Source organism: Laetiporus sulphureus (genome assembly GCF_001632365.1).
Source record: "Laetiporus sulphureus 93-53 unplaced genomic scaffold LAESUscaffold_44, whole genome shotgun sequence".
Taxonomy (NCBI): Eukaryota; Fungi; Basidiomycota; class Agaricomycetes; order Polyporales; family Laetiporaceae; genus Laetiporus; species Laetiporus sulphureus.
In genome coordinates, this window is record NW_024468553.1 from 93,506 (window position 1) to 119,618 (window position 26,113).

General features: G+C 44.2%; 5 protein-coding genes across 5 annotated transcripts; all 5 read right to left on the bottom strand.

Annotated features, from left to right (window-relative positions):
* Positions 1-3,094: 3,094 nt before the first annotated feature.
* Positions 3,095-3,703, bottom strand: LAESUDRAFT_762337 (uncharacterized protein; the record flags this gene model as incomplete). Its single annotated transcript, XM_040913080.1, has 2 exons — positions 3,095-3,618; positions 3,667-3,703. 2 exons carry the CDS (start codon positions 3,701-3,703, stop codon positions 3,095-3,097), a joined length of 561 nt encoding a protein of 186 aa, XP_040760647.1.
* A 12,271-nt stretch (positions 3,704-15,974) lies between these two features.
* LAESUDRAFT_762340 (uncharacterized protein) lies at positions 15,975-16,294 on the bottom strand (the record flags this gene model as incomplete). Its single annotated transcript, XM_040913081.1, has 2 exons — positions 15,975-15,986; positions 16,046-16,294. The coding sequence occupies 2 exons, from the start codon at positions 16,292-16,294 to the stop codon at positions 15,975-15,977; spliced, it is 261 nt and encodes an 86-aa protein (XP_040760648.1).
* Positions 16,295-16,534: 240 nt separating this feature from the next.
* On the bottom strand, positions 16,535-17,329 carry LAESUDRAFT_762341 (uncharacterized protein; the record flags this gene model as incomplete). Its single annotated transcript, XM_040913082.1, has 4 exons — positions 16,535-16,795; positions 16,897-16,931; positions 17,003-17,189; positions 17,240-17,329. The coding sequence occupies 4 exons, from the start codon at positions 17,327-17,329 to the stop codon at positions 16,535-16,537; spliced, it is 573 nt and encodes a 190-aa protein (XP_040760649.1).
* Positions 17,330-23,242: 5,913 nt separating this feature from the next.
* LAESUDRAFT_716501 (uncharacterized protein) lies at positions 23,243-23,709 on the bottom strand (the record flags this gene model as incomplete). The annotated part of the gene is made up of 3 exons (XM_040907255.1): positions 23,243-23,323; positions 23,353-23,519; positions 23,550-23,709. The coding sequence occupies 3 exons, from the start codon at positions 23,707-23,709 to the stop codon at positions 23,243-23,245; spliced, it is 408 nt and encodes a 135-aa protein (XP_040760650.1).
* Positions 23,710-23,740: 31 nt separating this feature from the next.
* LAESUDRAFT_762342 (uncharacterized protein) lies at positions 23,741-24,118 on the bottom strand (the record flags this gene model as incomplete). Its single annotated transcript, XM_040913083.1, has 1 exon — positions 23,741-24,118. One exon carries the CDS (start codon positions 24,116-24,118, stop codon positions 23,741-23,743), a length of 378 nt encoding a protein of 125 aa, XP_040760651.1.
* Positions 24,119-26,113: the final 1,995 nt, after the last annotated feature.

Sequence of the window (26,113 nt, forward strand, 5' to 3'; positions counted from 1 at the left end):
GTTAGAGCCCATGATGCCTGGCAACAGTTCTTCAAGCGTTGGAGAAGTGAACCCGATGAGGACATCGAAGATGCCCCTTATCCCTTGTTGCTCAGGTCAGTGGACAGTCCGGTCTTGCAGCTCAGTCAAACTATTCTCGTGTTGGACTCCTTTCAGACCCTTTTCGATCGAGCATGGTGACTCTACATGGCATATCTGAATGGCAGAATCGTGCTCACCAGTTAACCCAGAATTGGTACGTTGCACATGTCTCTATCATTGATGTGATGGCGATGAACCGTTTTGTCTCTTGCTAGGCAAATCCATCTGGTTGTGGTATGCACTCATCCAGCTGTTGAGAAAGCAGAAGATGGTAGTGTTTGCCTACGACGAGGACATCTATCTCTTCTTCTTTGAGGAAGTCTTTCAGGTTGTGGGACATAAGTTTACTGCAGCTATCCTTTCGTAACTTTCTGCAGGTGATGATGACGCGTCGCATCATATTTGGGGATTGATAGACTCAAAGAACAACATACAAGAGCCCAGTGCAGGCTTAGTCTCTGTGTCTATCTTTCTGATCCATGCCTCATCTCCCAATGAGAGTCAGTATAACAGTTGGCGCAAACAACGAGGAGCATTTATGGAACTCAAGATGGAGTACGCTGTTCCTGTCATCTGAGGAGGGCATCACATTAAATTATTCTAAATGCAGTCTTCCACTACAGCCAGGCTACGCTGGACTTGCAACAGCTGTGACCTGTGCCCTCGACAATCCTAATGTCAATCAAGACCCACAGGTGCGCAACATTACACAGCATCTGCTGAACATTGATAGGCGGTCATCATCAATGCGGAAACTTGCAAAATGTTTGATAGGAGAGGCTCTCAAGAAGGCCACTGAGATATACGGCTTTGCTCTGCATGATGTTTACGATGCGCTGTTCATTCCAGAATCCATCGAGCATCGTCACACAGATGCAATACAACACGTGACCTGAAATGAGCTTAAAAGAGGCCTCACCGGTAACAACGAATGTCCTGGAGCATTCTCTCATCACCTAGTCACTGTCCATGTCATACTGGGATCTGACCATTGAAGCTGCGACAATTTCTTCCTCAACTTCAAGTCTCCGGATATCGAGAATGAAATCCAGGATCACTTGAGCATCCTTGGTGTCGAAGAGGCACAGCTGATTTTATTGCTGACTCTCCTGTCTCCACAAACGTCTGGGTTAAGTGCATTTGTCTTCGAGACGTTAGTGCACAATCACCTTTCAGGATTGACTACAGCTCCAAATGGACTCCCCCCACTACTTATCATGAAATATATGACAAGCACTAGCCGAACCTTCAAATTGACTAAACTGCCAGTCATAGCTTCGACTCACCTTCCCGCTCGACAGAGAATGATAGCAAAGTTTCAATGGGACAACAACAGCCCTCTTTGCCTCGAACTGCCTTTGTACGACCACTTCTACATCCCGAAAGCCAAAAACAGCCCGCTCATCAGCTCGTTTGTGATCGAACCCGCAGACAATGGTGCGACATTGTGGGTTTTTCAGGCCACAGTGGCTGAGAAGCACGGTGGCGTGGCATCTGGTTACGTTCTCATTGATGCTATCAAAGAAGTTATCGACAGCCACCTACATGGGGTAGCGAACAAAGAGGTGAGCAGCACTGCTGGTAAAAAGTGGCATATGTCTGCTCTGGAGGGACAGCGAAAGAAGCTCAAGAAAGCAAAAGGGAATGAAGTGACCACGAACTATGTCTTGTTTGTCCAGCTGATGAAAGAAAGGATTACCGAATGCCTGCTAGTTGGAATGATTACAGAGGAGACTTGTATCGTCAACAGATCCTCATGTAAGGAAGCCATTTCATCCTCCACTGATTATAGTAGCTCATCTTCGACTACCCTCATCACAGCCGACCATCACATAAATAGCATGCTCGAGAGACTCATCCAGTCCCAGCAGCACAGATAGGTGTTCTACAGTGCAAAGAGCCATGACAAATGCATAGAGATCACCGATGTGCATGTACTATATTTATTGACCTGCTATGTAATATTCTGTTGAACCTGCATGACAACAATGCAGGCCGCAGCGCATAAGAGTGTGCACCATCACATTGTGGAAATCTCTTCACTTTCCTCTTAGCATACTCACCCAGAATGCTCAAGCAACTGATCTACTCAGCAAGGTAATTTTGGGATGGAAAACTACATGTGCATTATGGCGGATGGATGCCAGGGATGATTTGGCTTGAATTAAAGTGCTCAATGGCTGCCCAACAAGGTGCACTCATATGATGCGTGTTTTTCAGAGTGTCTAACATATACACTGTGAAACGTGTGGTGGAGGGTCCCAGTATGGATAGGCATCCTGGATGCGCCTACCGTTGGGATGCCCGCATTAGCAAGCAGTTGTTCGTCAAGGACGTGCATCACCCATATCCATTGATATTTTTTAAGCGTAGAGGAAACGTTCACAACACATTGCAGACACCTTCGGGAAGGCATCTGCTACCAGTCTATGTTGATGTGATCGGACATTCTGGCAAGTCGGTGGCACTGAGGATGTACTGATCGTGACCTGCTTTACAAATGCACCATTCTCATCAACCACTGAACTCTGGCCATCCACGAGCTTGTGCAAAAATTATCAAACATAGGCATGGTCATTGTATTCTAGATGCGTTTGAGATGAAGCAGAATGCAGCTCGTCCTGGATGCGCTCATCTCTTGCAGCTCTACTGCAAGACCAGTTGCTCATGGGCTGACTTTTCACAAAATGTGTCATCACAAAAAGCTTGGCATCATGTATTACAAGAAGCGCTGTACATCATGTTTAACCGCTGCAGCTACTGCAGCTCCTCTTCGGTTTTGACAGCCTTGTCTTAGCAGGAGGAAAACTGATCGATGGCTGCCCACCCTGCAGCTTCTGATACATCGATCACATCACTCGCTCTTCCTTCAAAATCTGATCTGCATAAAAGAAATAACAGAAATCAGTGACAGTTGTATCACAAAGGATACTTCAGGATGCACTGATTTATTTGAAGACAGATGGTTCACCAGTGTCTCTGTCTCCTAGGTGGGATGCAGCAAACTCTACGGTCAGTCCTCCTTCACCATCGCTTCCAGATTCCTATTCATGGGCAGAAGACTCTTTTTGGCTGGGGGAGCAGTGAAGTCAACAGACGATGGCCTTTTGTGTTTCTTGCCTTTCTCTTTGATCAGCTCCTCCTCCGAAGAGCTGCCCATTTGATGGAAGTTGTCTTCGGGTGGTGGACTCATGCACTGCTGATGAATTTGACTGACTGGCGCTGCTGGCGTCTGCTCAGATGGTTGTTCAGTCATTTGCCCATTGTCTTCCATCACTTGCTGTTCTGCAGGCTGCGTGGACAGTTCATTAATCACAGGAATGTCCTCCATCACATGCTCATCCCAGAAAGTTTCTGCGTCGGCCATTCCTTGGGCAGTTTGAACATCCTCTTGTTTGGGATGTCGCTCCTCAGCAACGTCCTGACTTTCTGAGGCTTGCAGTTGTGCAGTCTGCTCAGACAATCCTTGGGCCACTGGCAGATCCTCTCCTTCTGCCTCAGGGTCTCGCTCATCTAACTCTGGGTTAAATAGTCTCTCTGCAAATTCTGTCAGCGCCAGTTAAAAGGCATGATAAAGTGGCTTACTGAGCTTATGCAGCGCTTTCACGAATTCATTGTGCATATGTGCAGATCAAAGTGAATCCTGGTGTGTATGTGTCAGAGAGCATTTGATCAGACGAGAACATGAAATGCCTTACCAGGAGTATCAGTATGTTTGCAACTGGTAGGTTCAAGCCCACCAAGCCAACGTTGGACATCAGTAAAATTGCGGCATCATCACTGAAGTCCGTGTTGAATCTTTCGATAATTCTGCACTGCTCCAGCAAAGATTGAGAATCCGTCATTTCTAGGGGTTTGATCCCATGAAGCTTGAAAACCTGTCATAGGGTGCATAAGTGCGAGAATAGGAGTGAAACAGAGTTTGCGCACTGGGAGAATGACTGTTAGTGATGATGAGAATGCGGTGAACATGATGATCTTATCACGCTTCAAGTTCGGTGGATGCAGCTTCATCATCGGCTGGTCTGGGCACAAGAGTTTTGCTGTCCTTGGTGATGATGGGTGGGGCTTTATCCATGCCCAGGTGATGCTGGAGCAACAGAAGGAGCACGTTGATTTTAGCCGACGACTTTAATCTCCATTCGTCGATTGTCGTTAGAGTCTTGTACAGACCAGAACTTTGCGGATGGCGAGATAGAATGACTGTGCACTTAATTAGTTAATTCACCATTGTTAACTCAAGCAGATGCCAGCTCATGCACATCCTCAATGCGCATCTCTGCATTACTCCTCCAACAGCTCAGATAGGCGTCTGAACCCATTATGCGCACTTCACGTGACTTGCGCACTAAGTCAATGGTGCTCATCGCGGACGCACAAAACATCTCACCCCAATAAGCGATAACAGTCTAGCAATAAAAAATGCTCACCCTTCCAGAAGTGTACGACAGGTTCAAATCGTTTCGCCAAACACCCTCAATGAGCTGGTCCAGTGCCTTCTTCTCCCAATCCTCCTGCTCCAATTGAAGTAGTTGTTCGTGAACCTTTTTCAGGCCAGATATAAGTTTTTCGTCCCAGGCCTTTGAGTTGCTGGTGCGGCAGATCACAGACCCTTTGAATAGCTCATGGACATCATTCATGATGTCCTTGATCACCACATAATAGGCCTCACATATGGAATCCTTGCACCAGGGGCATGAGCCCATGATTCTGCCAGAAATATTTTGAACACATCATGATAACAGTCAGAATGTAACTTTACTGTTACTGATGTAAACATTATGAAATAATTTGAATTATCTCGAGTGAATTCATCGTAGAATAATTGTGATATTATTCAGAAAGATACCATGGTGCGACAACAATTTTACTCTGACCAGCATTCACAAAATATGTTGGCAACATTTTGAATGAAATATAAGGGTACATTAAAAATGTGATCAATGTGATATTGCAATGAGTACCAGATGCTTTTCATCATGTGCCGACTGGAATCATCTTGAACGCATCAGAGATGTCCTAATATGGTTAGCACATTACTATATATAGCAATACCATTTATGCGATCACAGTGAACTCAATGGGAATCATCTTGAAGACATCATGGCCCCTCATAGATATCATTTAAAATTTTCTCTGAAGAAACATTTAGAGTGTTATGGCAATATTGCTTGAATGCTGTCAGCTGCAACATTGGGGTCTCATTCTTGCATCTTTATGAATGCTATCAAAATTGTGCCACAATGCTGATGCTTAAAACATCTTAAAACATTCAAAATGATTTCAAGATATATGCGCTGAAAACATTGTCTAATTATTTGGACTATTATTACAATGTGTCCAAAATGTTCCCGGTGAAATCATGAGCTCATGCCCCCAGTGTTGACCACACCGTGCGTGAGCTGCACACTGTCGCAGATCACCTCGTCCCTGGTGGCCTTGACCCGATTCATCCGTGCACTTCAGAGAGTTGCCTCCCATTTGCATTCTTGCTCAATCAGCTCAGTGGTGATTGGTTTCAGATGCATTATATGTGCAAGATTGAGGATATCCTGTGTAAAATATGGTTACAGGGCACAGAAGAGTTAGCTTCACTTGCTTACCTGAGGATGGGTAACGATCGGCATAGTCGTCAGCAGAACCACCGTCTCTGCCAGATCTGACCACACCTGAAGGGCTGTGTACACCTTCCTGGAAGTCCGCACAAATTGAGCTTTGTCAACGATCAGTAATGAACATCTCTGAGATAGAAGCATTTTCGACTTCTTTTTGTTATATGTTTCAGCTCTCTTCAGCAGACTTTTGTCTGCCTTCTGATAAAGGAATACGTCTTCAAGATCAGAGGTCACTGTCTGTTGAGCATTGTTTTCAGTTTTTTTATTGTCTTAGAAACATATTCATCAAAACTTACAGTGAACCATGCAAGTATTATCTTCCTTGAGGCCTGCTGCTTCGACATCGACCACAATTTTTCCCAGAATTGCTAGTGCTGCTCTTCCTTATATTTGTCAACATAGGGTAAAAGGTCAAATGTGTCTCGCCGAAGGTATGTATGTATTTCAGAAGTTCACTGCTTGATGAGGCTCGGCAGGCAAATGATTAGGTGTGAAAAGTTGAGCAGATTTCCCTGGCTGCCATCTGCATTCTTGTATTGAAAGTCATCTGCAGAAATGATTTATTCAATGATGTGGTGAACCAGCATAATCACGACTTACCCTTCCCAAAACTGTCTAAGAATTTGTCTGTGTTTGTGAATGCATGACGAAGGTGTTCACGATATGCTATCAATGCGATGGCCTCCAGTGTTTTCTCAACTCTGACCTCGTCCATCATAAGTGTGGGCAGACTGTCACGGCACGTCAATGACAACCAAGACTAGAGTCCCCTTGAGGGTCTCCTGGCTAAAGGCCTACAGCGATGAGCTGTGGTGATACGACGTGCCCACTGATGAGGCCCAGTTGCTAGTCACTGAATGAAACTTACTGGCAAGGCAAGGGGTGCTATCACAAGGTGAGGATGCAAACAAATGTATAGCACACTGAGAGTGTCTGGTAAGACCTCTCTGTGATGGTAGTGGAGGACGAAGGAGAATAAGACTGAGGTCTCCTCCTCGTCTTGCTGGTCCTTATATACATGATTGTCTAGCTACTGTACAGTACTACATAAGCGAGTCACACGCTGTGCTACTGGACTGTGCTACAATCATATGACATGTCCCAGTTATCCTGATTGGCTGCCTAATAATAACTCACGGAGACGAAGCTCCTCTTGAGCATGCAATATGACGTCATGGTGATTGCGCAATATGATGCAATCCTGAGGAGCTCAGTGTCACGTGACAATGCCAAGAGAGATCTGAGGTCATGTGACTAGATGCCTTTATCTTATCTCTCATTAGGTCACATGATTCGTTGTGCGACGCGAAATGATGAAAAATGATATGCTTCTAATAACATTTGTTTCTATAATGACTTGTCAGGTAAAAACTGTGACATCACCCCCTTCTCAAGGTTCATTGTTCTGATGAGCCAAAGTCCTTGTCACCTTATATGGTTTGCCCAGCGAGTGAACGGTCTGTCTCTGTAATTACTCCTGAGGTGTAATATTCGCATATGAGCTGTGCGACACGATCGCCTGTCCTGACCTCAAACGGTGTGCTGGTCATGTTAATGAGAAGCACCTTGATTTTCCCTGTGTAGTCTGGGTCAATTACCCCTGCTGCGACATCAATTCCTTTGAGGGCTAGCCCACTTCGGGGGGCCACTCGAATGTATGTCCACTTTGGGGGGTTAACTGCAAGCCCAGTGCCAATAAGCACCCTGGAATGTGGGGGAATGGCTATGTCTTGTGTGGACTTGACATTCCACCCTACAGCTTCTGGAGATCCCTTGTAGGATGCTCGGGCATTTGGATGAGTGCAGAAGAAGACCATGAACTCGTCGGAGTGGTCCGACAAGGCGATTTTGTGTGCTTTGCGTGTATGCAGCTTAGCTCTTGAAGCATCTGAGTGTGTCTGATGGAATTTCTCTACTTTGTCTTTGACATTTGTGAGGTTTTCCAGTGGTTCCCACGTATTGTCGCTGTGGTCATAGTCTAACCACTTAACGAGATACTGGGTTTTGTTATACCTGACTCTAGAATCCAGGATGTCCTCCACGTCCCATTCTTCCTCTCTGTCTATGATGACTGGGGGGTTAGGGGGAGGCACACATCCCGGAATAGAGTCTTGATGGAACATTATAAGCTTAGAAGCATGAAACACCGGATGTAGCTTCATGTCCGCCGGTAGTTGCAGTTTAAATGATACAGTTCCGATCTTTTCAAGGATTTTGAATGGTCCATAGTTCTGAGTCACGAGTTTCTGACTTTTGACCTTTACATGGAGATCTTTTCCTCGAATAAGCACTTCGTCTCCTACTTTGAAAGGGACATCCTGCTTTTTGAGATCGAAATACCATTTCATTCTTTCCGCTGCTAATGTCAGAGCGGCATGTGCTTGTTCCTGTGCTTGATCGTGGTTGTGGAATAAGTGTTCCAGGGATGGATGTTGTATTCCTTTCAATATGTCTGGTGCCATGCGGGGGTGTCGACCATGCCTATGAAAAATGGGGACAGACCTGTCGATTCTGAGGCTTGGTTGTTGTATGCAAACTCCGCTTGGGCAATAGTGTGGCCCAATCAGTTTGTCGGTAGTTGCAGTACATGCATAGATATTGCTCCAGAATTTGATTGACTCGTTCGATCTGTCCATCCGTTTCAGGGTGATAGGCTGTAGACATCGTAGATTTGATATGAAGTTTCTGACAAAACTCCTGGAATAGCTTGGCTGAGAACTGTGTGCCTCAGTCTGATATGATTTGTCGGGGGATTCCATGGAGTTTGAATACTTCATTGTAGAAAATTGATGCTACTTGAGATGCTGTCACCATGTCATCTACTGGGTAGAAGTGTGCATGTTTGGTGAACCTGTCGACGACTACTAAAATGGCAGTCTTCTTTTCTCCCCTATGGTCTGGGCTTGGTGGTAACTGTGTAATCAGGTCACAAGTAACCATTTCCCAAGGCCCCTCTGGCACTGGGTTAGGCTGTAACAGTCCGTAAGGCTTTTGCTTGCTTGTCTTGTTTCTTTGACAGGTTACGCAGCCTTGGACATACTTTTTAACATCAATGGTGAGCCCTGGCCACCAGTAATTCCTGCTAATCAGCTTTTGCATCTTTCATCGTCCAGGATGTCTGGCCGTGGAGAGATCGTGATGCAGCTTGATCAGCTCGTTCCGCAGCATAGAGTTTTTTGAAACATAGACCTTTCCTCTCCTGAGCAGCAATCCATGCTCGAAGTTCCACTCTTGGAGGTCTTTTCTGAACTCTCACTTGCCAGTTTTTAGTAGGTGCTGGTAACCTTTGGTCATTTCGTCATCTTGTAGTGCCGATTTCACTCATTCTAGAAGTTTTGCATCATTAACTTCAGAGGAATGAGTGGCTGAGATCACGTGGATGGCAAAATATTCAGGTCGAAGCAAAATTTGCCCTGAATTGTCATTGCTCACCCCCTTCTCATGATCTGGCCTCCTCGACAGAGGATCGGCACACATCATCGTCTTTTCGGGGCGGTGATGGAGAATAAAGTTGAAACGTGTAAGGTAAAGTGACCAGTGAGCTTGGCGTCTGGTTAGTGTTTGAGCTTGTCAGAAATAGGTAAGATTGAGGTGATTTGACCATATCTCAACTGGATGAGGGTGTCCTTCGAAGTACTGCCGGTATTCTTTCAAAGCCCGAATGATGGCTAGCATCTCCTTGTCATAGATCTCGTAGTTTCGCTCATGTTCATTGAGTGATTTGGAATAGTATACGACAGGATGCCAGAGCTCATCTTCTCCCAACTGTTCAAGGACAGCACCTGTGGCAAAGTCTGAGGCATCCGTTTCCAATCTAAAGAGGTGGACTGCATTAGGGAGCACTAGAATTGGGGCAGAAGTGAATGCAGTCTTGAGGGCCTCAAATGCCTTTTGTTGAGGTTCTTCCCATTTCCATTGAGCATCTTTACGTGTTAATAGAGTCAAGGGTCAGGTCATCGATCCGAAATCCTTGATGAATCGTCGATAAAAGTTTGCCAGACCGAGGAATGCTTGTACTTGCTTTACCTTGGTGGGCACTGGCCATTTGAGCATGCCATCGACCTTCTCTGAGCCCATCTGTATTGACCCTTTGGAGATTATGAGTCTGAGAAACTTGACAAAAGTGGTTGCGAAGTGACACTTTTCTGGTTTCACGAATAGACCATTGTCTCTGAGTCATTGTAGAACTTCCTTGGTTAGACGGTTGTGTTCTTCCTGGTTATCCGTAAAGATTATGATGTCATCTATGTAGACTGCCACTTTTCCAGTGCAAATGAGATCATCTAAGATGTCGTTCATCATAGCCTGAAAAGTGCTAGGGGCGTTACAGAATCCGAAGTACATTACAGTTGGTTTAAATAATCCTCTATGGGTAATGAACACTGCCTTTTCTTCATCTCCCTTCTGAAGGCGTACATTGTTGTACCCCCATCTCAGGTCTAGTGTACACTGGGTGAAACATTCAATACTTTCACTGCAAACATGATAAAAGGATTGAAAAAAAAATTTAAATCATATCATCATCTTTCATCTGAAAAAATCTTCAAAATTTTTAAAATCTTTTTAGAATATGTTTTATGTAAAAGATTCTGAAAAGATTTTAAACATTTGATGCAAGTGCTTTAAAATGATGTTCACAGTCTTTTTATCATCTTATGGCATGAATGATCAAAAAACTCTTTAATCTATATCTTAACCTTTGCAACATATAAATATTATAAGAAGATTTGATAAATATTCATAAAAAGATTTAAAACCTTTTCAAGATAATTTATTGAGAAAGATAGAGAAAGAAATGTGACCATGTCACATTCAAAATAAAATATAAACATTGATTCTTCAGTGATCACTATTATGTTCAGCAGCATAATGTCATTAGTGAGTACCGGTATTTCAAATCAGTGGTTATTGAAAATATACAAAATATATTATATTAGCATTAGCATAGTACTAGCATAGTACCAGCACAGTACCAGCACAGTACTAGCTTAGTACTAGCTTAGTACTAGCTTAGTACTAGCATTGTACTCATAGTACTAGCATAGTACTAGCATAGTACTAGCTTAGTACCAGCATAGTACTAGCATAGTACTAGCATTGTACTAGCATAGTATACTAGCTTAGTACTAGCATTGCACTAGTATAGTACTAGCATAGTACAGCCAAGCAATTGTACTAGCATTAAAAAACTAATAGTACTATTAAGGAGTTAGTATATAGCATGATACAAGTACTTAAACTCATATACAGCAATTAGACTAGCATTGAAACATTTGTGCCATCTTCTAAAGATGTATACTATCATAGTACAATCCTTGGTAAAGCAGTTTCACTACAATTTTACAGTTGATACTATCACTCAAATGTAATTACTAGCATAGTACTAGCCCTTAGTACAGCAGGCTCACTACAATATTAAAATTGTTTCTAGCACTCAAATATTAGTACCAGCATAGTATTAGCCTTAACACCTTAGTACAGCAGTTTAACTATAATTCTACAATTGATACTAGCATTATATTGTTAGTACTAGCATAGTACTAGCCTTGAAACATTAGTGCAGCAGTTGTACTATCATGCAAAAAATGATACTAGCATTAAAATGTTAGTACTAGCATAGTGCCAGCTTTGTAACCTTAGTACAGCAGTTGTTCTAGCATTTAAAAATTGGTATTAGGCTCAGGCACTTAGTGCTAGCATAGGTTCAGCCTTGACACCTCAGTACAGCAGGCTCACTACAATATTAAAATTGTTTCTAGCACTCAAATATTAGTACTAGCATAGTACTAGCCTTAACACCTTAGTACAGCAGTTTTACTATACTTCTACAATTGATACTAGCATTATAATGTTAGCACTAGCATAGTACTAGCTTCAATATCTTAGTCCAGCAGTTTAACTATACTTCTACAATTGATACTAGCATTATATTGTTAGTACTAGCATACTATTAGCCTTGAAACATTAGTGCAGCAGTTGTACCATCATACAAAAAATGATACTAGCATTAAAATGTTATTACTATGATACTACCAGCCTTGGAACAGTAGTACAGCAGTTGTACTATCATACAAAAAATGATACTAGCATTAAAATGTTATTACTATGATACTACTAGCCTTGAAACAGTAGTACAGCAACTGTGCTAGCATTTAAAAATGATACTAGGCTCAAACACTTAGTGCTAGCATAGATTCAGCCTTGACATCTTAGTACAGCTGGCTCACTACAATATCAAAATTATTTCTAGCATTCAAATATTAGTACTAGCATATACAAGCCTTGACACCTTAGTAGAGCAATTTTACTATAAGTTTAAAATTGATGCTAGCATTATAATGTTAGTACTAGCATAGTGCTAGTCTTGGCACCTAAGTGCAGCAATTGTACCCTAATTTAAAAACTGATTCTATGATTAAAATGTTAGTACTACCATAGTACTAGCCCTGTAACATTAGTACAGCAATTGTGCCAGCATTTAAGAATTAGTACTGGGCTCAGACACTTAGTGCTGGCACAGGTTCAGCCTTAGCACTCTGGCACAGCAGTTTTACTATAATTTAAAATTGATACTAGCATCATACTTAGTACAATTTATAAAGCTCTAGCTTTAGCTGAGAGATATGTTTTTCACAATTATTGAGTGTAATTGAGCCAAACTGATTGAAGAATTGCTTCTTCAATCTGTTATTCATGCCTTGACATAATTGATATCCAACTGCAATCAGAAAGATGTTCACTACTAGAATATCTGGTGCAGGTGAGTTGTAGTTAATTGCATGCAAAGTGGGGGGCTCAAGTAAGGCCTGCTTCGAATTCTCTATGACTTTGAGCTATGGTTTATCAAATTCAAATAAAACTCCTTTATACATGAGCTGAACCAATGAATGTGCTCATTTTGCAAAGTCCTTGATGAGAATTCTCATAATACTGATTGTGCTCAAGAATGCTCAGATCTCTGACACATCTTTGTACAGTTTTCAGTTTCTAACTGTTCAAACTCGAGACTTATCTAACAATCTTCCTTCTGGCATGCATCTATGTTCTACTATCATGATTTATTTCACATAGAGTTTTAGCTTTGTGCCTGAAAAGGTTCTGTTTGCATACTCCATATGCTATAAGTCCTTGGCCAGTTCCTCGCATATACATGATTGGTTGATTAGTTTAAATACCTATACTTGTCTATTCCACCTCGTCTTCATCTTCCAGATCCTGTTATTCTTCAGCTTCATCTTCTGACTCCTCTTCTCCTTGCTCTTCCTCCAATTCTTCTTCTTCCTGATCATCTGACTGATGCATTTTCTTTAGCCTGATTTCTGACATGTTCAACATTTCTTCTGTGATCGTGATCTGTTTTTGAGCTATGAAGAGTACCACCCTAAATGCTGCTACCAGTCAGTCCAACACTGCTTCATCTAACTTACATAGCACCTCTCCAATCGCAGTTGAGTATCAGCTATATCAAGGCGTGAATGACAGATTGAAAAAAAGTTCTTCAACCAGTTTGGCTCCATCATGCTCAACGATCATGAGAAGAGATTTTTGCAGCTAAAGCTGGAGTTGTACAGACTGTACCACATGCTCTGAGCACTCAAGGTCTATTTAATTGGTGTCCGCAACCTCATCATTGAAGTAGATGCAAAATATATCAAGGAAATGTTGCAGAAGCCTGACATTGCCCCCAGCGCAAGCATCAATCATTGAGTCATCACAATTTGATGTACCAATTCAAGCTAGTCCATATATCTGGAGTAATGCATGGACCAGACAGTTTATCGTATTGACCTAGACAGTCAGAGGATTCACTGCCAGAACCAATCAAGAATGTGGAATTTGACAAGTGGGTGGATCAGATGCACAGATTCATTCACCACATGCTTTCCCTATCACAACCTATGAATCCTACATTGACGACCGAGGACGGTCAATTTTTCAGAATGGGGGAGGAACCAGATGTATAAGCAACCTTCGCACTATCAGAGGACGGAACAGAGCAATCCGTAAAGCAAATTTCGATACCCTATGCCAACATTCCACGATTGGCAAGAGCCAGGAGAAATGATAAATTGATCTCTCAAATTATCGACTGGCTAGAGACACTGCGAAAGTCAAAAGACCTGATAGAAAAAGAGTACAATCATATGCTCGAGTACGCAGTTCATTTCTTCAAGTGGGACAGTCAGTTATGGAGAAAGGATGCTCAAGGGTCACACCAGCTAGTAGTCCTCCCCAAAAATTGTTTAAGGATTCTAGCCAGAGCACATGATGAGCTGGGTCATCGAGGCATCTTTCTAACTCAGGCAGTCATGTGTGAATGATTTTGATGGCCAAACATTGGTGCAGACATCGTGTGGTTCATCAGAACCTGTACATGTGAAATATACCAGAAATGACAAATTTATCAAATCCTGATCTCACCAACTGTTACAGTACCAGCTCTGATCTTTGCAAAGATATATATTGACACCATGCACATGCTGCCCTTGAACAGATTCAAATACATTGTGCAAGGATGGTGCTCACTTACACACTATCCTGAGTTTCAAATGCTCTGAGTGGAGACTGCAAAGGCACTTGGTGACTGGATTTTCTAAGATGTACTCTTTCGATGGGGAGTGCTGTCAGAAATTGTAACGGACAATGAAGCTCTATTTGTGAAAGCTGCAGCCTATCTGGAGAAAAAGTACCATGTCAAGCACATCTGGATTAGCGACTACAACTCATATGTGAATGGAATAGTTGTACATCTGCATTTTGACATACAGCAGGGACTATTCAAGGCAGCCAATGGTGAGGAATGCAAATGGAGTCAGGTAGCCCACTCAGTATTTCAGTCAGAGAGAGTAACAGTTCAATGATGAATGGGATGCTCACCCTATTTTGCAGTCACTGACACCCATCCAGTTTTATCACTCAATATCGTTGAAGCAACCTACCTGATCCTGGTGCTAGGTGAGATGTTAGCTACCATGGACCTAATTGCAAGCCAAGTGGAAGCATTGCAGAAGCATCGAGAACAAGTCACACATATTCATAACACTGTCTACAAAGCTAGAAGAGCAGCTGCAAGATGATTTGAATGAACACACAGATGGACAATCAAAGACTTCGACTTCAAATGTGGAGACTTGATACTAGTGCAACATACTTAAATTGAGAAGGCACTTAATTGAAGGATGTGATCACACTACATAGGACTGTACTTTGTGTTGTTTCACAATCAGGGAGAAGCGTACGTGCTCTTTGAGCTAGATGGAGCAGTCTTGGATAGACCAGTAGTGGCATTCTGAGTGGTGCTTTTTGTGGCAAGAAAGAAGATCACTATATCTGAAGAAATCCTGGATGTGTCGAAAGCCTGACTCAAAGAAATGTGGCAAGATGAAGATCAAGAAGAAGAAGAATCCAAGGTGGACAGCAATGGAGAAGAATTGGAGAATGAAGAGGAAGGGCAGCAGGAAGGAGAATCTGATGATGACAAAAAATAGACTCAAAGACAGGATCAACAAAAATGGCATATATAGCTTTCAAGATAATTCTTCTACCGATGCAAGAAAAGCCAGCTCAGCCTATCAACAACAGCCTTTTGGAATTTTCATCTTTTGCTTATTCAAGTCACACCAATGGTCTCAAGTATGCAATATATATATATATTACACAACAAAAAGAGAAGTACATTGCTCTGCATGCATGGAGGAAGGAGCACACTAGATATAGCAAGACAAAAACATGCTGTGGCTGAGCCCTAGAGCATTTTCCCATGAAAACCCACCATGAAGACTTTCGACAGTCAACTACTTGCATTCGAGAAAGTTGTGATTGTCCTTGGCCATCTTCTGTGAACTCTGGAGCAGAAGCTCAAACTGTGACATGGTTAAGGAGAGCCACATATGCAGCTCATCATGCTTGACAGTGACAGTAGCCAGGGATGTATCAGCAGTGGCTGGCTTTGATGAGGACATGGCTGCAGAGCCCTTCACACATTTCTTAGTCAAAATAGTGGCCTCAGGAGTTTCTGACAGTACTTGGAAGTGCTCAACCTCAGGCTCTGAGTCATCAATGTGAGCCTGTATAAATGAGCGTGTGATGACGAGATCTGTTGAGACAGTAAGAGTCAGCAAACGGCAATGATGAGAGATGGAAAGGGATACTTATCAAAGCAACATGGTGAAATTTTCAATGTATGGCCAGGCATGTCAGGCTCGTTCTTGGTTGACTCCTCAAGCTCTTTCTTGAGCTTGGTGGTGGTGGCAGTGGCTTTCTCTTTGGCCAAGATGATCAGCACCAATTCTTGGAGAAGGAGACATCAGTAAAGGATACACTAAAAATGAGGCAGAAGAGGGACATACAAAGGTGAGGGAGCGTGACAGGCATTCCTCGTACTTGCCAACAGGAGTGTCCTGGGAAAGGTCGAGTTGTTTAGCAAAGGCAGCACCCTCATGGTTGACCTTGTACTGCTTCCTGTCATAGGTGAGCTGAAAGGAGGCCACCTTGATAGCCACCTTCTTATCAGTGGCAGGAGGAAGAGGCCAGTGACACTGGTGGTAGATTGCATCAAGCTCAATCCAGCTGGAGTTGTTGTCCAGATTGAAGGCCATTGTACGTGACCACCAGATGCATGCTTTATGATTATGGTGACATTTGCAGCATATAGGCTCAAACTCGCTGAGAATACAGGTGTGAGTCACCTTCTCAGACTCTAGGCAATGGCGACACTATGATATGATGTCGGTCAGCAAGGCATGGAACAATGGATGGGTGAGGCTTACCAGACAGGTGATGGTGGGCTTGCACCATGCAGGCATGTACTCTGGAGACAGGGAGCAATCGTGGAAAGTTCATACCAGAAGATGCATATGTGGGTCAAGTAAAGCCTTGAGAGACTTGGACTGGTGGCCTCGTCCTTTCTTCAAGGCAGCCTCAGCAGATGTCATAGGAGAAGGCTCATCTGTGGAGGCCTTCTCATCATCGGCCAGCTCATCCTGGTTGGAGCTGTGAACAGACACAGTGTCTTTGGGCTCTCCTTCAGCATTGACATCCATGGCCAGAGTGCCAGGCACACTAGGTAAGAATAAGGGATTGTCTTGACTAGGCCTGAACTATGAGGAGGATGACATTAGCATCTTCAAAGATGGGGCCTCAGTGCCCATGGACAAGAAACTTCATGTCACAACAATCAACCGTGAGGTCCTCCACGCACCTCATCAGAAGAAAATTGCATGTGCTTAGGTGAGCCTGAGGATTATCAGTGAGCTCACCTCAGTCTGCAGCACTGACAATCTCAGTCATCTTGGCATGCAGCTCACCAGGAGAGTGCAGAGGTCTCGCCTTGGCAGATGCCATGTGGAAGGCAGCAAGATCAGTATACACTATTGTGAAAGCAAGCCATGGGTTGAATTCTGAGCGGGAATGGAACATGAGCCAGTCAGCCATACTGATCATGATACTGAGGACCAGAGTAGCAACCGGAGGGAAGCAAACATGAAGCTCAGTCTATCAGGGAGATCAGTCACATGCCATCCTCACATGGGTCCCTGACTTACTGAAGTTAGCACAAAGATGTCAACCCAGTTGTGCCACACCTGCTCGAGAGTGTTAAGCATGGGTGCATCCATGATAAGGTTGTCCAGCATGTTCAGCCACTCTTTGGCCTGGGTAGCAGATCCTTAAAGTAAGAAGAAAAGATGCTGGGAGGAGGAGAGGAAGACATGGTGACAGGCTTGAATGCAGACGAATGGCAGGAGCAAGCGAGCTAGATATACAAACACTACAGACTGGAGACAGTCCAGATTTCAGAATAGGGGAGATGATATGCACCAGAAAGCTCTGTGCTTGGAAGCCCATCTGAAAGAGCAACTGAAAACTGCGTAACTCGATAACACATATTTGTCAAGCGGAATACTCCATACAGAATGGCACAAGGACCTCTGACTCTGAAGAAACTGTGGAAGCAGTAAAATATCAAGAAGGGTCACACATGAGGCTTGAAGATGAGCCAGGACCTGCACGCTAGCACTGCTGATTATGAGAACAAAGGAGAAGAGGCAGAGCAGAATGATTTTGGCAAAATTGGAATGAGAGTGCACTCTAAGCAAAGGAAGCACAGGGCAGCAGACTGCTGGATCCTTGAGGGCCCATATCTTCTGGTTCCTCAACTGCAAGCGATGATGAGGAGAAGGTGGAGAATGTCTTGGGACTGTTTCAGAGGATCAGAAACATCGACAAGGATCAGAAACATCTTCTACTACACTAGAAGACATCATTCTACACCTATATAATGGCTTGTGTACCTAGCACTAAAACAAATAAAGAGTTCACCTCTCAGTTCTCAGTTTTACATTGTCTTCACAATAGGGTGGCATGCCCTATTCAGTTCTCCTAGTCTATGCTCAATATCGATGCTTCATTAGCTCTCAACACTGGCTAGGGCAGCACTCTCTCTAGTGGCCCACAGCATGACTCGGAAAGCACCCAGATAAGTCATGTTATTACATTCCATATACATACTCATGCCACCTCATTTTCTCTCTCACGCCACCAGTCACGAGCTCTAACAACTCAGATTTCTATCTCCATCGAACTTCGTAGCTTCAGCAAGCACCCAGACCTCATCTGTAGTGCTGAGGAGAGCTGCCTATAGTGCTCAAAGTCACCAGCTTACTCAGGCAAAGACCCATGTCACCGCTTGATTCTAGCACCTCTACACCTGCTCATCTGAGTCTCACTCTACCTACCTGATTCATTCACATGATCCACACATCTCTCGACTTATTCAGAGTCGAGGATACTACCCTAGTCTTAATCATCACTCACTGCTCTGTTTCAAGTACATCGCCAAACAACTTACAGCCACCCCTCAAAGCATTATTAGCCAAAGTTCCTGCGACTGTGGCCCAAGGTAAATGGAGATGGACAGCTCCGATCTGCATTCCTCGAGAGAATAAAAGGTAGCTAACAGCCAGGACATGGTTGAGCATATTAATGGAAACTTGCTATATCTGGAGAGAGCTGGCTAAGCACCAACAATAAGGCCCTAACTGCCTCTGAACTGGCTCAAGCACCGATGAGGAAACTCTGAGTGCTTCTGACTAGGTCGAGCACTGACGATGGACTCCTGAGTGTCTAGCTACTACTCTCCCAGCACTACAGACCAGGTCTGGGCACTAGTGAGGCTATAAGATCTGATGAGGATGGAACCCTGGTTCGAGACTCATGACAGGTGGTGTGAGACCGAAATGCAATGGCGTGAGATACAAAAGTGCAATAATGTGACTTAGCTAGCTAAAACCTGAGTTAAGCTAGAGGCCACTACTGAGAGTGCTGTCCCTCTTGGTGTCGAGAGTCCTAGAAATTGTAGACCTTGATTGCAATTGGCATAGATGTAGTCGGGCACAATGCCCTAGCATAGATGACATGAGAACTGAGTGCTCCTTGATGGGGGAAACTCTCATTGTTATAGATTTTATGTATATGGTAGACTATATAGTGGGTTGAAATTTTGAGCACAAAGCTATCCAGTGCATATCATCATTCTTGCTAGAGCATTGTGCTCGACTATGTCTACACCAGTTGTGACTAAGTTCTACATCTGTCATGGCACGCCGATGACTAAGATAGACAACTCAAAAGTTCCAGCCCTTAGAGAATCTTGGGATGGGAGCTCAAATGTGCCAGACAGTAATAGCCACAAGTCAAAGGACTTTGGCAAGTATGATGAGCTGATGATGAGTGCACAGACTGATTGTTGACCAAGTACTTACTGGTGTAGTCGAGGTCGAGTGCAGGCACAGATACTACTGCTAAAATGGCTGGTTAGGTCTGAGTGTATTGTCATGGTGGATGAAGAAGAATAAGACTGAGGTCTGTCTTCTGTCCACCCTGGTCCTTATATACATGATTGCTATGCTATTGTACAGTAGTTATCTAAGTGAGTCACACACTGTCTACTGGTCCATTCTGCAATCATACAACTTGTCCTAAATGCCGTGATTGGCTGTCTAAATATAACTGGTCTATACAAGGCTTCAGCTGAGCATGCAATATGGTGACATGGTGATTGCATCATATTGTGTTAGTGCACATTGTGCCACTTGATCCACTAACTACATGTCTTTGTGTCAGCACCGAGCAGTCTGGTGATCATGTGCTTTGGCCAAGAACTACACAAGATCATTCAACAACATCTCTAGGACTCTTGACACTGAGCGAGGTAACACTCCTTAATAGTGACCTCTAGCTCAACTCAGAATTTGCATCACTAAGTCACATTATCGTGTTTTCGTATCTCATCATCATTTTACCTCACTCTCACACCACATATCATGTGACTAGAACCAGAATTCAGTTTTTGTCAGATCTCATAGCCTCAGTAGTGCCCAGACCTGGTCTGTAGTGCTGAAGAGTAGCAGTTAGCCATCCAGGGATAGCAGGAAGTTCTCAGAGCTTCATTATCAATGCTCGTTCCAGTTGGAAGATGCTCGAAGCCTTGTCATCAGTGCTTAGCCAGTATATTTCAAATATAGCAAGTCCTCATCATAGCCTAAGTCTCAGCCACATTAGCACTCACAGATTCAAGTCACCAATCACATTCCAACACACACATCTCCACCCTCTAGCTTTCGACTTCATCAAAGTTGAAGGCATCACCATAGTCACACTTGTCACTCATCGATCTGTTGCAAGCATCTGTTTTAAGTATCAAAGCTGAATAACTCATGGTGATATGCATGTATGCCACCTCCCTATGGTCTGTGGTCTTGCAGTACTGATCACTTTGTTGCAGAGTGAGGTGAGTATGAACCGCTCTGCTCTGTCTCTGATGGGCATGATGGTACAGGGAGATGACTCTCTCTTGAAGGGTGTGAGGCTCACAGGTTTCTTGCAATAGTTTCTGTGATGTGAAGGTTGTGGGTAGTGTGTGGGGATGTGGTAACGGAAGTGCCATTAAATGGATGCGACCGATGGGTGCATTTCAGAAGGTTCCATTTAGCTGACTGACCTGATGGCTAGACTGACAACATGTTTGCTCTGTCCACATGCATGGTGCTGCTTTAGAGGATGGCTATCCCAGGTTATGTCAGCTGAGTGCTTCAAATTGATTACAGGTGGCGTACAGTGCTAACGAATTGATCGCAGATGTGGCTGAGTGGCTGAAGTTTGATCGCAAATGCTGTCTTTGAGCATCAAACTGATGTCCATGAGAGAAAATGCCCTGACTGAGTGTTTTTCGACCTATACTCAAAACTCCGTGGAGCTCGTCTGCTTGGTATGATGTCAGTGGCAACAGTTGAGGCAGCCATGTTTGATGTGGGAAGCCAATTTTCAGGAACTAGAGAAGTCGAAGGGGACACCTGCACTTGTGAGATCAGCTCAGTCTTCTTCACAAATCAGAAGAGCAGACATGTGGTTGCTCATGTTGTCACTCATATTATTGTCTTCTGAAAAGGTGCTTTCTTCAAGCTGCCCACTGATGATGCTGATTGTACCTGGAGGGAATTTTCGGGCATATGGAGGTCTGCAACTGAGTTGTAAATTTATTAAATGCCATGAATGAGAGGCACTGCAGCTGAGCCCCTGAGAGGTGGTTAGCATGGTGGCTCATGAGTGAGGAGGGCTGAGGCTCAGCTTCCAGCCAACTGGCAAACTAGTTCATGAATGAGGAGGACCGCAGCCCAGCTCTCGGGGGTGAGCTAATAAATTTTCTGTGAGCGAGGAGGACTGAGGCTCAGATTCTGACCAGGATCATCATCAAGAGAATGAGATAAGAGAAGAGCCACATTCTTGCTGGAGGGGTAAGGCATTGTGGGTAAATTAGCTGGAGAAGGTCCATCATCAATAAACTAGATAGTAAATTTGTCACTGCAGGTTCGAGAGGGTTGTCCATCTTCATTTGAAGCTTTCTGGCTATCCATGGCAGCTTCAGGATTATTTTGAGGTCTTCAGTTTCTCCAGCATGTGCATTTTCCCCAATTTGGAATAGGTCAAGTCGAATAGTTGCCCATTGGTACAAAAACACTAAGATTGTGTGACCATGTATCTGTGTTGGGCCTTCAGCGAAAGCATTCATATGAGCAGCAAAGTATCATATTTACGTTCATGACCATTAAGAAATGCAACCCGCCTTCTCTACTTGATGAGCTCTATTTCTGGCCCCAGCTCAGCCTGAATCTCAGCATCCTGTTCTGATTGAATGAAGTCTTGCACCTTGACCAAGCCTTCACGTATAATCTTCTCATGATATTGGCAGAACTTTCGTACAGTGGGAATGATGTGATTTTCTGATATTCATTTATAGCAGCTTGAGCATTTTTCATGTATTATTGCTTGATGGGCATGTGATGGTACTTGTCCCACTGCTGGATATAGAGATGCTAATAAAATTGAGAGAACAAATGATTTTTGAGTTTATCTTCAATGTCGAGGAAATAGATCGGTCTTTCTTCATTGACTTAATGAAGAAAGAATAGCCAAAGAGTGTGCCAACCACATAACATGGATATGCTTCACCATATCTCAAAACTTCATCACAGCCACACCAAACAGAATGTTCCCCATGAAAATTGGAGCAGATGCCAGTTCTCCCGGAAACTGATTTCCATAAACATCCACCCCCCAGCTACGCATACATCCCTGTCCAGCCAACTTCTGTCTTCCAGATGCAAAGATTCGATGGCAGAAAACTGATTTATGGGCAAGTTGTGTAGAAACAATATGCCAGCAATTTCATCCTTTGAGGACCACTCATCCTCCAAGACTTCTTCTGCGTATAATTCACCCAGCTCCGTGCTTAACACTTGTCATGGTGGAGAAAGGATATGTAGTCTGACTCAGCTGCTGGAGATGTGGGGTGCTCAGGTGTTGGTGTCGGCAGGACAGTCAGCTGTGATTCAGGGCTCAGAGCATTGCTAGCAGCACGTGAGTGAGATTGTGGGGGTGATCTGCTAAAGACTGATGAATGCACAGTGATATAAGTACGTATGCTGCAGGTGGTCCATGAGGGCAATGGGGGAGTGAGTCTGTGGTAGGTTGACATTACGTCGACCGTGATTGAATATGCAACCGTGCAGAATGGTGAAGCTGTGCGAGTGGACATTCATCCCACTCAAAACAGTGGAAAAGTTGAAACGGACGAGATGCAAGTGAACGTTTCCTCGGAGAAATGCCAACAGGTGAGAGAGAAAGTGAGAGGAAAGGGACATGAGGAGTCAGCTCTTTGTAGTGCTATCTGGTGAAACTGAACCAAGAGATGGAGGCATGGCTGGCAGAGATGACTGATGGTAGTCACAATGGCTCTTAGGCATTGGTCCTGGGTGAGTGGACGAGGAACTCCACGTTGTCCTGAGCGTGATGCCGACTCTTTCAACTTCCTTGTCATAGTTAAACCCTTCTTTGTTTTGATTGATAGACATCTTCCCAGTATCATGCTCATAAGTCATCTCTGCTTAATCAATAGAGGCCATACAAATTGCTCACTGAGTCTTGCTCAGCCTCTTCTTACTCCTTCATTATACCTGTGATCTCCCTCTGCACCCACTCCAGCTCCAGCTTCACCTTGACCCAATCAGTTTCCCGATCTGCTTCTTCATTGTACTAAGGCGGTCTCTCTGAAGCACTGCTTCCTTCTTCACCTTTACAATTTCAATTTCAGAATATCAACCTGCAGGTTGACTGCAGTCATTTCCTGTCGAAGTTCACAAAACTCTTTCTCTCCACACAAGAGTTCATCGTCAATATTGGCCTTCTGCATATGTAATGCTGAAAGCTGCAACATATGCTGCACCCGGATCGCCATCACCACTGCTGCCACACCCAAGCCCACACTAACTAATATCGCAAGATATAGTGTGGACTTACTTTTGAAAGGCTCAGCTGTTGTTGGCGAAGGTGGGACAGATGGAAGAGACATATTGCTTGCCCGGTTTGCAGTGACCAGCTGTCCTTGCCACCAGTAGACAAAGTAGCCAATGTCAAATCTGAACACAGGGAATGATCTGGCACATTCCCTTTTCCACATGTAATCTGTGTAAAATGACCATGCTGCAGCGTTAGGGTGGAGGAAAGAGGCAACTGTATAGATGTTGGGTGTGGAGGTTGCTCCCTAGATAGATGCATGGGTGTAGGACATGCTCTGGAACTGGGTTTGTGACTACTGGTGTAGATGAACTCGGCACGCTCTCAGTGGCCTTCTCTGGCTCCGCCTGAGGCTTCTGCTGTTCGGGTGCCCTCTCAGACTGTGCTGGCTTTGCAGCTGATCCTGCTGGTTGCCTCAGTGGCATGTATACTCCATCGAAGACTGATCTCGATTGCTTTAGATTGAACAACTCTTGTTCTAATGCTTTGATTCTGTCTTCTGCTCCTAGCAAGAATGAGCTGGCTTTGTCTTCCGAGACCTCAAATAGATTCGCTGTTGAGACTGATGCCATGACTGGGGTCTGATTGCATCTGTGCCACTCGTGAATCTGATCACGAATCGTGATGCCTGGAATTGTGTGAGGGATGAATGTGCCATTTGGAAGGACAACTTTTTCAGCTGCATTTCATATGCACTTGCTGCTCTTTATGTCCTCCTCGATGTGCTTGCATGTTTCGATCATGCCTCTGGCTTCTCTGCAATAGTGGCAAAATCTGCTTGGATTTCCATTTGCAACTGGTGGTCTACTCGCAGTCGCAATCTGAATCTCATTTTGCTTTGCAACTCCTCCAGTCACAGCTGCTGTGAGCATTTGAATGGACTTGACCAAGCTCTCTATAAGCAAGGATATATCCTCACTTTTAATCGTCGATGCACTGCTAGTCAAAGTAGTTACATGCAACTTTACTGTGGTCGGCCCTGCACTAGTGCCGTGCAACACAAACTTTGCTGCTTCGTAGACATCATTTACCGAGTAGGGATCATCTGGATAATGATCTGGCTGCTTCAACTGTAGGCGCTGCAAAATCCAATTTCATAGCTTGGGCAGAAACTCTCGAACGAATGCGCGATTGTGTTCTGACTCTGAAATGCGAGTCTTGCCAATAAGAAATGAGGTGATGGCTAGGAACTCTCGATGATAGTTCTCTAGTTCTGCGATGGTCTGAATTCCCAGTCAGGCTCGCTCTCCAACTAAGAAATCCATGTCTCGAACTTCCCACTTGTGCTCTGTATCTGCACCTGGATACAGCTCCTGGATGGCTTGTCGCAAATCGACATAGGTCTTTGTTCAATCAGAATATTCTGGCAGTGACTCAGTGAGGTCAGCAACATCTATATTGAGATAGTGTTTCACCCATAGCTTCTTTTCCATTTCATTCGTCACTTGGCAATGCATGAATAGGATTTCTAGGTCATCGAAGAAGCGAAAGAGTGTTCTTGGCTGATTGAGATCGAATGTGGGTGCCGATCGATCACCACAAAATGGCATCTGATTGGTTATTATGGTTTCCATCACAACTGTGGCTGTGGTGGCCAGTAGATTAAGTGTTTGAGAGGGGTTCTCGACTGGATTCGATGCTTGTTCAGCTGCAAAAGCTGCCTCTAGCTCATCTAGAAGGGTCCTAAGTGGAACTTCTTGTGACGAAGCCTCAGAGATGTTTTCCGACTGGGCTTCTACTGTTGAAGACTCAAACAAGTGGTGCAATAGCGGGGTAAGTGAACTAAGTGGACTGGGGGTTCTAGAAGCTGGTGATGTCAATTGCGAAGCTGAGAAACGTGTTTCGAATGACAGAAATGGTCAAAAATCAGCTAGGTGTGGTCGGCCTTCTTCTGCTTGCTCGAATCTGGCCCCCTGAAACTCATGAAGTCGCCTAAGCCTCTGGTTGAATGATGAGAAGACTTCTTCATCTGATGTTTCACCTATTGTGATAATTTTGATCTTGCTTCAAGGGTGTACTGAACTACCTCTTTGGTTTCCGATCATAAGGCTGACGACTCAGTGCTGTGGAAATTTAAATTCTCTCCACCCCTCATGGTGGGCTTCAGAAATGATATGCTCAACCGTGTCCTGGCTATGAGCAGTGCTCCTAATAAAACCCCTACTGGTGGAAGGTGAACTGGGGCTCTTGTCCATCTGCGGTCCCTTTGGGCTATGGTCACAGGAAACTTCAGATGATAATGCAGTGATGGGCGGTTGCGAGTCATTCAGCTGTGATGCTTGAAACAGATCAGATTGTCATGACTTCTGGATCAGTGAGTGTCAGACTCGACTATGGAGACCTCCGACCAGGAAACAGTCAAAAGCTGGAATGCGGGGGTGTGTGGGTGTAGAATGCAATTGGTGACTTCCATACTCGTGAACTGTGATGGCTGAAGGTCTGGGCTGTGGCACGAGGACCTGCTATATCTGAAAAGCACTGGTGAAGCGCTGATGATGAGGCTCTAATTGCCTCTGAACTGGCTCAAGCACTGATGAGCAACCCCTAACTGCCTCTGAACTGGGTGA